Raw genomic sequence first — 12,577 nt, forward strand, 5'->3', positions numbered from 1 at the left:
ATGGACAAGGGCTGATTAGGGATAGTCAACAAGGTTTTGTATGTGGGAGGTCGTGTCTCACAAATCTGATTGAGTTTTTAAAGATGTGACCAAAAGATTTGACGAGGGCATAGCTGGGGATGTTTATATGTTCAGCAAGGTTTAATCCTAGTGTGGTGTAGATGGGACATGGAGTGATACAGTGTAGAGAGAGGCCTTTCGGCCCAACTTGCCCACACCGGCCAACGTGTCCCAGCTACACTGGTCCCACCTGTCCACATTTGGTCCATGTCCTATCCATGAACCTGTCTAACTGTTTCTTAAACGTTAGGATAGTCCCGGCCTCAACAATCTCCTCTGCCAGCTTGTTCCATACACCCACCACCCTTTTTTTGAAAATGGTACCCCTCAGATTCCTATTAAATCTTTTCCCTTTCATTTCAAACCTATGTCCTCTGGTCCTCGATTCACCCACTCTGAGTAAGAGATTCTGTGCATTTACCCGTTCTATTCCTATCATGATTTTATACACTTCTATAAGATCACCCCAGAGTCCCAGCCTACTCAACCTCTCCCTATAGCTCACACCCTCTAGTCCTGGCAACATCCTCGTAAATGTTTTCTGTACTCTTTCCAGCTTGACAACATCTTTCCTATAACTTGGTGCCCAGAACTGAAGGCAGTACTCTAAATGCGGCCTCATCAAAGTCTCATACAATTGTAACATGACCTCCCAACTTCTATACCCAATACTCTGTGACTGATGAAGACCAATGTGCCAAAAGCCTTTTTGACCACCCTATCTACCTGCGACTCCACCTTCCAGGAAACATGCACCTGCACTCCTAGATCCCTCTGCTCTGCTACACTCCCCAGAGCCCTACCATTCACTGTGTAGGTCCTGCACATATTAGACTACCCAAAATGCAACACTTCACATTTCTCTGTATTAAATTCCATCAACCATTCCTCAGCCAATCGATCAAGATCCTGCTGCAATTTTTCACAACTCGCTCCACTGTCTGCAATATCACCCACTTTTGTGTCATCAGCAAACTTGCTAATCTTGCCATGTACTGTATGTTCCCATCCAAGTCATTGATATCGATGACAAACAGTAACGGGCCCAGCACCGAACCCTGAGGCACACCACTAGTCACATGCATCCAGTCCAAGAAGGAACCTTCCACCATCACCCTCTGCTTCTTTCCATGAAGCCAAATTTCTATCCAGTCAGCTATCTCTCCTTGAATCCCATGAGATTGAACCCTCCAGAGCAGCCTACCATGCGGAACATTGTCAAATGCTTTGCTGAAATCCATATATACGCCATCTACAGCTCTGCTCTCATCGATCTTTTTAGTCATGTCTTCAAAAAAACAATCAGTTTTGTTGGTCAGTGTTGGCAATTTGGGCCGAAGGGCCTGCTTTTATGATGTATGCCTTTATGACCCACTTGGTTACTCCGGCACTTTGTGCCTTCTTTCAAAACAATTTTTAGATTTTTTTTAGATTTAGAGATACAGCGCGGAAACAGGCCCTTCGGCCCAACGAGTCCCCGCACCGCCCAGCGATCCCCGCACATTAACACTATCCTACACACACTAGGGACAATTTTTACATTTACCCAGTCAATTAACCTACATACCTGTACGTCTTTGGAGTGTGGGAGGAAACCGAAGATCTCGGAGAAAACCCACGCAGGTCACGGGGTGAACGTACAAACTCCGTACAGATGGCGCCCGTGGTCAGGATCGAACCTGAGTCTCTGGCGCTGCATTCGCTGTCAGACAGCAACTCTACTGCTGCGCCACCGTGCCGCCCTTATTCTTATTCTTCAAGATAGTTAAAAATACCAGAACAAATCACAGAGAATAAGTTACATCCTTAAGCATTCATGGCTAGATGTTACTGAATTAGCTGCAATGTAATTGAAGCAATTTGTTGTGTACATGCAGTCAGTTCAATTCAACTCTATGACACAACTGTAAATAAAAGTAGCCTCTTTCAGCTGCATTAAAGGCGATGTAATCCAATTATTCCCACAGTGATTATCGCTGTTTGCTTTGGGATAGCGCAGGGCATGAGTTATTTATTAAACAAAAGCTGAAAATGTTAACACAACCACAAATGCACTTTATTAAATATTAATGTTATTATTTTTGGTGGTGTTTGGTAATTTTCTTTGTTTGTCAAACACTGCATCGTAAAAAAACTCCGTCAATTTACAAGCACCATCATTGTAACAGCAACAATCAAATATCATTTCTTCTATGTTCAGTTTAGAGATATACAGCGCAGAAACAGGCCCTTCAGCCCACCGGGTCCGTGCCGACCAGTGATCCTTGCATATTAGCACTACCTGACATACTCTAGGGACAATTTACACATTTACCAAGACAATTTACCTATTCACAAAATGCTGGAGTAACTCAGCAGGTCAGGCAGCATCTCAGGATGTGTCTCGACCCGAAACGTCACCCATTCCTTCTCTCCTGAGATGCTGCCTGACCTGCTGAGTTACTCCAGCATTTTGTGAATAAATACCTTCGATTTGTACCAGCATCTGCAGTTATTTTCTTATATTAAGACAATTTACCTACATACCTGTGCGTCTTTGGAGTGTGGGAGGAAACCGAAGACCTTGGAGAAAACCCACGCAGGTCACGGGGAGAACGTACAATCTCCGTATAGAAAGCACCCGTAGTAGGGATCGAACCCGGGTCTCCGGTGCTGCAAGCGCTGTAAGGCAGCAACTCTACCACTGCGCCACCGTGCGGCCTTATATGTCAGAGTTGCACCACCTTGTCACCTTATGTTTCTCATCATCAAAGTTGTTTCATCCTTAGAATATAGAACCCACACTTACTTTATTCCTGATCTCATCCATATATTCACATGGTATGAATATAATTAATCAATTCAATTTCATAACCTGCTTCCACAGTTATTACTGAAAGACCTATAATCCAATCATAGTGTTTTGTTGTGCACACATAAACTTTATGATGTTGATGTAAAAATTTAAAACATACCCGCTTTGCATTCACCTCTATTAACTGCATTAAAGAAAGTGAAAACCAATTTATATACCATAGAACTCTCTTTCTAGGTCACGATTTCACCTCTATGACTGTAATTTCACCACAGCCAGGTATTTGCAGAAAAGTAATAAGGTATACAGAAAGGAAATATGAAAAGAAATCTTGCAAATGACCTGAAAGCTAACAGCATCTATTTTTTAATAAATATATAATGAGCGAAAGGCAGAAAAGGTGAATATGGGTCTATTAAAAACAAATTGGAGGAAATTGTAATGGATGATTAAAAAAATGTGATGTCAAAGCAGCACTTTAAATCATTTTTATATTAAAGAATGAAGAAAAATAGAATTGGCCCAGAGACACCAAACCATAATTAGAGCTGGAATTTATAGAATATTTTTTAATATCATACAACTTCGCAGGAACAACATTTGCCTCCCAGCTGTGGGGAGGGAGTAGGGCAAGTGATGATAATTTGGTCAAAAACAGGATTTCAGAAGTGCCTTTCAGAAGAAAGAGAGGTACAGAACCTGAGAGATTTAGGGAGTGAATTCCTGAGCTTGGAGACTTGACAGATGAGTACATTGTCACCAATGTTGCAGCAATAAAATACAGGGCTGATGTACAGCCACAATTAAAGCAGCATATATTTCCCAGCTTGCTGTAGAAGAGTCAAGGGATGGATGGTGGTGAGTTTAGTCAATGATCCATAAAAATGCACCTCCAGCTTTTCATTTCAGTGAGTTTGCAGATTCCAGTAAGTGTTTTGACAATGTATCTTGTGTAATTTATTTAGGATAATTGACCCTCAGTAATTAATCTGTCGCTGCATGTTACATTTTAGAGTTTATTTTAACTCATCAGCATTGGGTACCACATTCCCTCAAGAAGCTAAGATAATGCAAAACATGAAATATTTTCAATATTTTGCTTTCGATTTTTGGAAAATAGCTTTGCAGCAAGACATAATGCAGACCATTTAAAATTGTACTGAAATTCATTTGATAGTTTATTAATGGACAATAGGAATGACCAGTTCCTGAAAAATAAAAACAAATTTAGGAAGTGGATGGTGGGTGTTTGGAGAAACTTTTCTTCCATCAATGGCAGTCTGACAGAAATCAGACCCTGACAGTACAAATGCATTGAGAAGGTTATAACTGAGCTTTCTCAAGGGCCTTGTAATCCAGGCATACTTTTTAAAGTATGTGCAAAACAAAACTGAATTGATTGTGGGATATTAAAAATAAAATGAACTAATTAAGTACAGTTGCAGATGTACAAGACTTTGGTAAGGCTGCACTGAGAGGATTGTGTGAAGTTATGGTTGCTTGGCTCAATAAGCTGGCATCGATTCAGGAAAGTTTTACTAAGGATGGTACCAGGCCTGATGAGCTTGAGTTATTAGGAGAAACTGGATTGACTGGGGCTTTTCTCCCAGGAGCACAGGAGCGTGCGGGGTAAGCTTACAGAGGAATATTAAATCATGAGGGGCAAAGGTAAGATGAATGATCAGTCTTTTTTTTCAGTGATAGAGGAGACTAAAACTAGGATGCATGGTTTTAAGGTGAGAGAGAAAAGATTTGAAGGGGACCTGAGTCACAGTGAAATCCTTTGTCTTGTTTACCCAAGGTATGCAAAGAGTCACCTCATAAAGGGCAAAATATCCTGTGCCTGGTCCTCCTTTATTCTCCTCCCCCCTCCACCTCCCCTCCCCCCATGGCAGTCCCCCACGCCCGGTCTTCCTTTGTTCCCCCCCCCCCCCCCAACACAATGTTAGTTGAAGATCAGACCTTGTTTCTTCAGAAAAGCACAAGCAAATCATTCTTGTAGTTGTTAATGTGTATTGATTTTGCCAAATTTCCTCAATGATAAGTAGTTAAAATCATCCCAGCAATGTACACTCATTAAACTGGATACATCAGCTCCCTTCATTCGTACTTACACTGCTGATTTGATTAATCGGCATTAATTCAAAACTCCATTTTCCCATTTTAGTTACCGAAATAGAAGAAACGCTTTCATCAGCCTCTCCCTCACCCCTTTGTCCCTGATTTCCTTGATGTCATGTAATTCTTTGCAAGGATACAGGATGCCTTTGTTAGATTTAGATTATTTTGTTTGTTTTTTATATATAAACAGTGATACCCACCAAATTATCCAACCATTGAGCTTGTAGCAGATCTAACATCATCAATTTCTTCAGCGGTCTCTACTTATTTATTGCATATTGTATACTGCAGAAGATAAACTGGTTTTTCGAGACTTCAGTGGGCTAAATGTGATGTTGGTTTACTGATATTGGTACTGGTTTATTATTGCTACACATACTGAGAGATATAGCAAATCATACTGTACATGAAGGTAGACACAAAATGCTGGAGTAACTCAGCGGGTCAGGCAGCATCTCAGGGGAGAAGGAATGGGTGACCTTTTGGGGCGAGACCCTTCTTCTGACTGATGTCAGGGGAGGGGGCGGGACAAAGATAGGATGTAGTAGGGGACAGGAAGACTAGTGGGAGAACTGGGAAGGGGGAGGGGATAGAGAGGGGAAGCAGGGACTACCTGAAGTTGGAGAAGTCAATGTTCAAACCGCTGGGGTGTAAACTACCCAAGCAAAATATGAGATGCTGTTTCTCCAATTTGCGCTGGGCCTCACTCTGACAATGGAGGAGGCCCAGGACAGAAAGGTCAGATTGGGAATGGGAGGGGGAGTTGAAGTGCTGAGCCATCAGGAAATCAGTTTGGTTGAGACGGACTGAGCAGATGTGTTCAGCGAAACGATCGCCTAGCCTGCACTTGGTCTCACCAATGTAGAGAGGTTGACAGCTGGAACAGCGGATACAATAAATGAGGCTGGAGGAGGTGCAGGTGAACCTCTGCCTCACCTGGAAAGACTGTTTGGGTCCTTGAATGGAGTCGAGGGGGGAGGTAAATGGACAGGTATTGCATCTCCTGTGGTTGCAGGGGAAAGTACCTGGGGAGGGGGCGGTTTGGGTGGGAGGGGACGAGTGGACCAGGGAGTTAAGGAGGGAACGGTCTCTGCGGAAAGCAGAAAGGGGTGGAGATGGGAAGATGTGGCCGGTAGTGGGGTCCCGTTGGAGGTGGTGAAACTGTCAGAGGATTATATGCTGCATGCAACGGCTGATGGGGTGGAAGGTGAGGACAAGGGGGACTCTGTCCTTGTTACGAATGGGGGGGAGGTGGAGCAAGAGCGGAGCTGCGGGATATTGAGGATACTGTACATGAGTTTGACAAACAAGGAAGGCTTGGATGATTCTGAGTTCATGAGAAGGACAAATGTTTTACAAGGATGTTGCCAGGACTTGAGGGCCTGAGCTATATGGGGAGGTTGGGCAGGCTAGGGCTTTATAACGTGGAGCACTGGAAGCTGAGGGTCATCTTATAGAGCTGTATGAGATCATGAGGGGAATAGACAGGGAAATGCACTGAGAATGCACAGAATCTTTTGCATGCAGTAGGGGGAATAAAAAACCAGAAGACATTGGTTTAAGGTGACAGGGGAAAGAAGAAAGAGGGGAAAGAGTTGCAAAGATTTACAGACAACTTAGTGACAAATATTTGGGGGAATTCTCAGTTTCTTAAAAAATATAGTTGATTTAAAAAAAACCTAAAATAAGACTCTGCTAAATGTTTTTTTCATATTTTCCCCACTTTCACTTTCTATGAATAAAAGAAGATAAATGTTTGGACTGCATTGCTCCAATTATAGTGTAGGAAGGAACTGCAGATGCTGGTTTAAACTGAAGATAGGAACAAAGTGCTATAGTAACTCAGCGGGAAAGGCAGCCTCTCGGGAGAGAAAGAATGGGTGACGTTTTGGGTCGAGACCCTTCTTCAGACTGGGGTCTGTATTGGTCTGAAGAAGGGTCTCGACCCGACTGTTAAAACTTTTGTATTTAATATATTGGTATTTATTTGTTTTGCATTTATTGCATATATGTTTTTTACGCACCGTCAGGATTGCTATTTTTTAATTTCGTTGCACTTGTTGCAACGACAATAAATGAATATTATTATTATTATTAAATGTAGCCCATTTCATCTCTTCAGAGATGCTGCCTATCCCGCTGAGTTACTCCAGCATTTTGTGTCCGTCTTGCTCCAATAATAGTTCAGTCTTTTAAACGTTAGCTGATGACCATTCCTTGTCTGCAGTTAAGCACATGGTGATTCTTTTTAGTTGTTAATGTATATTGATTTTACCAAATTTACTTGAGGATTAGAAATTGAGGAAGTACACCAGGAAATCAATCGAACAGCAAACATGGAGGCACAAGGAAATGCAGATATTGCAACCTTGAACAAAATATAAAGTGCTGGAGTAACTCAGCTGGTCAGCTGGAGGGAATGGAAATACAGCGTTTGGAGTTGGGACCCTTCATTAGAAGTCTGAAGAAGGGTCCTGATCCAAAATGTCACTTATCTATTCCCTCCACAGATGCCGCCTGACCCGCTGAATTGCACCAGCGCCTTGTGTTTTGAGCAGCAAACATATTTTTTAGACATTATTACATAGCTGTTTGTGGAAGCATATTGTGTTATGATAGATGACTGCCTCTTGAAGCAGATTAAACAATTACCAATTTTACACTTCGGCAATTAAATCATTACTATACACATATCCAAAACTAGCTGTATTTTTTAATCAATTTGAAATCACATTCATCTTAAGCTTTTGGGTTAAATAGTCATCAACTCTTTCATTTCTTCATCTAATTAAGCTCCAAGGCCAGCAAATCATTTTGTGATTATTCCTTTTAAACCTCTCCCTGTTACCCAGATTTTCTCAAGAACTTTATATCAACCTAATCAAAGATTACAAGGTTCAAGTGCTGTTAGTCAGAGGGGCTCCAGCTTTAATTCAGTGGGAGCTGATAAGGGTGAAAGGGACATCTCCTCAACCAAGTTAATCTTTACCATAAATACAAGGGTATTGATTAGATGTTGGATAACTCAGAAGAACTGAGAAGGAAGGAGATACAGAAAGGTTTGAATTTTCTATTAAATAGGATACAAACACTAAAACAAAATGAAGGGAGGTCAACTATTAAGTTCCGAGAGAGAGGAAAGAGACAGCAGTGATAACAAAAAGTTTTTCATCTCATAAAATAATTCACTAATTAAAGCAATGAGTGCACTTATTATTGTTAAGTGTCAATGAGTTTTATTGCCAGTCACTTACACTTACCGTACTGTTAAAATCGTCCTTAGGTGTCCTGTTAATAGATCAAACTGCGAGCAATGATTTTAGTTCTTATGTATTGTGCAAACGTAGCAACTTCACGGAGCGTGTGCAAGTCGCTGATCAGGCAGCCATTAAAAACCCAATCTTGCAAATCCAGCAGAAGAGTGTCACAATATTTTGGCATCATCTGCTTGTTGGTAATTCTTTTTTCAGAGATACAGCGCGTAAACAGGCCCTTCATCCCAACAAGTCCACACCAACCGGTGATCCCCGCACTTTAACACTATCCTACACACACTAGGGACAATTTTAAAATATTTATACCAAGCCAATTAACCTTCAAATCTGCACGTCTTTGGAGTGTGGGAGGAAATTGAAGTTCTCGAAGAAAACCTATGCGATCACGGGGAGAATGTGCAAACTCCGTACAGACAGCACCCGTAGCCAAGATCAAACCCGGGTCTCTGGCGCTGTAAGGCAGCAACTCTACCGCTGCGGCCCTTTAACTAGTTCAAGCTGTTGCTGGACCAAGTAAACACCTGTTTATGTTGTTAGGCTCTTGCATCGATGGAGGAGTTTCGAAACCTTGACCGTGACATTGAAGGCTCTGCCAAGCGATGGAAGAAGTTTGTGGAGTGTGAATGTCCAGAGAAAGAGAAGTTTCCGCAAGAATGGAAGAACAAGTCAACATTGCAGCAGCTGTGCATGATGCGGGCTCTGCGCCCTGACCGGATGACCTATGCAGTCCGGTAAGATCAAAGGCACCAGGGGCTTTCATTGTTAATGAACCTCGCCAATAATGCCTTACTGATGATGGTTTATGGGTTGAGGTTTCTCAAATCTTCATTGTTGATTTGGCCTTGGAGCTTAATTAGATGAAGAAATGAAAGAGCTGATGACTATTTAACCCAAAAGCTTAAGATGAATGTGATTTCAAATTATGGGTAAACAGTGTTAAACTATGTGCCCCAAAATTCTGAAACAACATGGGCTTGTATACACTGGAATTTAGAAGGATGAGGGGGGATCTTATTGAAACATATAAGATAATTAGGGGATTGGACACATTAGAGGCAGATAACATGTTCCCAATGTTGGGGGAGTCCAGAACAAGGGGCCACAGTTTGAGAATAAGGGGTAGGCCATTTAGAACGGAGATGAGGAAGAACTTTTTCAGTCAGAGGGTGGTGAAGGTGTGGAATTCTCTGCCTCAGAAGGCAGTGGAGGCCAGTTCGTTGGATGCTTTCAAGAGAGAGCTGGATAGAGCTCTTAAGGATAGCGGAGTGAGGGGGTATGGGGAGAAGGCAGGAACGGGGTACTGATTGATAGTGATCAGCCATGATCGCATTGAATGGCGGTGCTGGCTCGAAGGGCTGAATGGCCTACTCCTGCACCTATTGTCTATTGTCTATTGTCTATTGCTTTGCTGATTATTTTGATGCAATTCTTCCGTTTTGGTACAAAACTAAATTTCGTCTTGGGTTCTGCAAACACTTCATAACGCAGACAATGGCATCAATAATAACAGGGTTGATTAAGTGGCATTTCAAATGTGGATGAGGATTCTACAACTATATCAATACCCTTGCATTTATGATATACATTACCTTGCCCGGCCTAGCCAGTCTGAGAGACTGACTTACTGTTAGTGGATTGTCTCAGATGCTGAGCACAACTGGAGATCATACCGAGAGTGGTGGGATGGATTTTTTTAATCAGACTTTGTAGTGTACTTTTTGTAGTTTAGTTTAGAGATACTGCATGGAAGCAGGCTCTTCGGCCCACCGAGTCCTCACCGACCAGCAAGCTCCCCGTAGACTAGCACTATCTTACACACAAGGGACAATTTACAACTTACAGAAGCCAATTAACCTACAAAAATGTATGTCTTTGGAATGTAGGAGGAAACTGGAGCACCCAGAGAAAAGCCACAAGGTCACAGAACGTGCAAACTCTAGGTGGACAGTTCCCATAGTCAGGATCGAACCCAGGTCACTGGCGCTGTAAGGCAGCAACTCTACCGCTGAGCCAGCATGCCACCCCAATTCCCCTTGGAACTAGAGGGAGGAGTCTGTTGAAACAACCTAGGTGTAGACCTGGTGTCTGACCGTGGGCAATTTCATGGACGTACATTAAGGTCGGGTCCATTTGCCAGTAACGTTTACTAGTCTGAGAATTCATCCCACTATCCTTTCTGAGGCAGTCCCACAGTTCAAGGATAACATAGTTCCATCCTGATGTTTTGAGTTCTGAGGTGAGGCCAATGTGGGAACTGTAGGTTCTTCCATGGATGGAGCAGAAGGCCGATCATGGGATGGGGAGGATGAGTGACGGGTGAGGTGGTACACTGCTGCTGCCCCTCATGCAAGGTTTCCTTGTGCTCTCAATGCATGATCTATAATGCTATCCTGCAAGCTTCATCTCCTCTTGGAGCACACATCAGCCAGAGGATTTCAAGAATCAGTGAGAATGGTCCATTTCTTCAATGAAGTTTTCAGCATCCTTCAATCTTTTTTTCACTTTCCTCTGTGTAATCTTCTTCCATGACAAAGTCTGGAATGGATCACTTGTTTCAGAAATCTGGTGTCAGGCTACTGAACAACATGGCCTGCACAATGAGGCTAACAGGGACTGACTGGGGCCTCAGTGCTGAGAATGCTGACTGCCCGGTGCTTGGCCGCTGGACTTAACATCGCCCGGTGTGGCCGCGGGACGTTTCAGTGCCCGGTGTGGCTTGGCCGCTGGACTTAACATCGCCCGGTGTGGCCGCGGGACGTTTCAGTGCCCGGTGCGGCTTGGCCGCTGGACTTAACATCGTCAGCGCTGTTCGGCCGCGGGACGTTTCAGTGCCCGGTGCGGCTCGGCCGTTGGACTTAACATCGCCCGGTGCGGCCGCGGGACGTTTCGGTGCCCGGGGCGGCTCGGCCGGGGGGCCTTCCATCCCCTTGCGGGGGCTGTGCGTGTCGTTTGCCTCGGTAGGGGTCGAGCTGCCTGTCCGTGGGTGCGGGGGGAAGAGAGGGGACGTTTTTGTTGCCTCCATCACAGTGAGGGGGTGTTTGGAGTCACTGTGATGGATGTTTGTGTTGGGGTCGGGTGTCCTGTGTTCTTTTCTTTTTGCTGTATTTTGTGTGACTGCTGAAATTTCGCTCGGTGTTGTGCCGAGTGACAATAAAGTGTTGTTATGTTATGTTATGTTATGTTATGCAAGAGAACACTGATGTTAGTTGCTTATGCTTACCGTGAATTTGGCAAACGTGATGGATATACCTTAATGGCTCTTTACCTGCTGACAGGCACAATCTGCAATATTTCATGGAATGCAGAGGGATTAATTCAATGAGAAATCCAGAGAAAATACTTTGACTTAATTCAATAACGTACATCCTCTTGACACTCTAATTCTGATCATTATCCATGGAAGGTAGCCTCAGAAAGTAGGAAAGACAACACTTGCATCATTCGGCACTTTCTGCTTGTACCAGTTCCTTGGAATAAAAGCACATTCTCAGACTGAAACAAGCAAGTGAACTGAGCTTTGAATGTAGGTCACCTCCACACTGATAGATCAATACCTTCAGTGGATGGAGGTTTGACAGATGTGAATTCATTTTTGATCGCTGGCGAACATCAGAGTTGGTGGGTGGCGTGACACAATAATAAAAACTTCTCCTCATCTCCCCAGCGATTTTGTTGAAGAAAGACTGGGCACCAAGTATGTTGTGGGGAGGCCATTGGATTTTGCAACCTCCTTTGATGAATCTGGTCCGGCCATCCCGATGTTTTTCATCCTGTCTCCTGGTGTCGATCCGCTCAAGGACGTAGAAAGACATGGTAATGTTTCACGCATCTCTGTTGCCAATTCCTCATGAGATAAAACTGAAATAAAGCCGAACAAATAAATGTTAATTACTGGAAAAAACAAAACAATTTGAAAGCATTATATAGCAATGAAATGTGTTTGTTTAGTGGTTAACTGGATAAGCTGCAGATATTTGACCATCTTCCCCAGCTTATCTGTCAGACATCTGTTCTACCGTGTTATGTGCTGGTGCAATATTCCATGCAGGTGTCAGCAGTAGTGGCTGTTGTCTACCTCAGTTGTCCACCTTTCCCAATCAATGTGTTAAAAACATCTTCAAAACTTTGAAGTGAATTGTTAGAAAAAAACAAAAATGCTCGAAACAGTTAGAAGGCTGGGCATAAAATGGCGGCGCTGCCATAGCAGCTGCGGCTGGTCCATTTGTCTTTGTGTTTTGTTGTTTTTTTGTGTCTTAATTGTCGATGTGATGTTGTGTTTTTGTGTTTGTGTACTATGTGTGGGTGTGGGGGGGGGGAGGGGGGGAAC

The 12,577-nt window shown here is 43.3% G+C and overlaps 1 protein-coding gene across 1 annotated transcript in view; it reads left to right on the plus strand.

Moving 5' to 3' along the window:
• The window catches only part of dnah9 (dynein, axonemal, heavy chain 9), a 467,621-nt gene that overhangs the window by 357,490 nt on the left and 97,554 nt on the right, over window positions 1–12,577 (plus strand). The window contains exons 59-60 of the mRNA XM_078400937.1: window positions 8,788–8,981; window positions 11,915–12,063. Coding sequence (XP_078257063.1) covers window positions 8,788–8,981; window positions 11,915–12,063 — 343 coding nt within the window. The remainder of the gene's footprint in view (window positions 1–8,787; window positions 8,982–11,914; window positions 12,064–12,577) is intronic.

This window comes from Rhinoraja longicauda, chromosome 6 (genome assembly GCF_053455715.1).
Source record: "Rhinoraja longicauda isolate Sanriku21f chromosome 6, sRhiLon1.1, whole genome shotgun sequence".
NCBI lineage: Eukaryota > Metazoa > Chordata > Chondrichthyes > Rajiformes > Arhynchobatidae > Rhinoraja > Rhinoraja longicauda.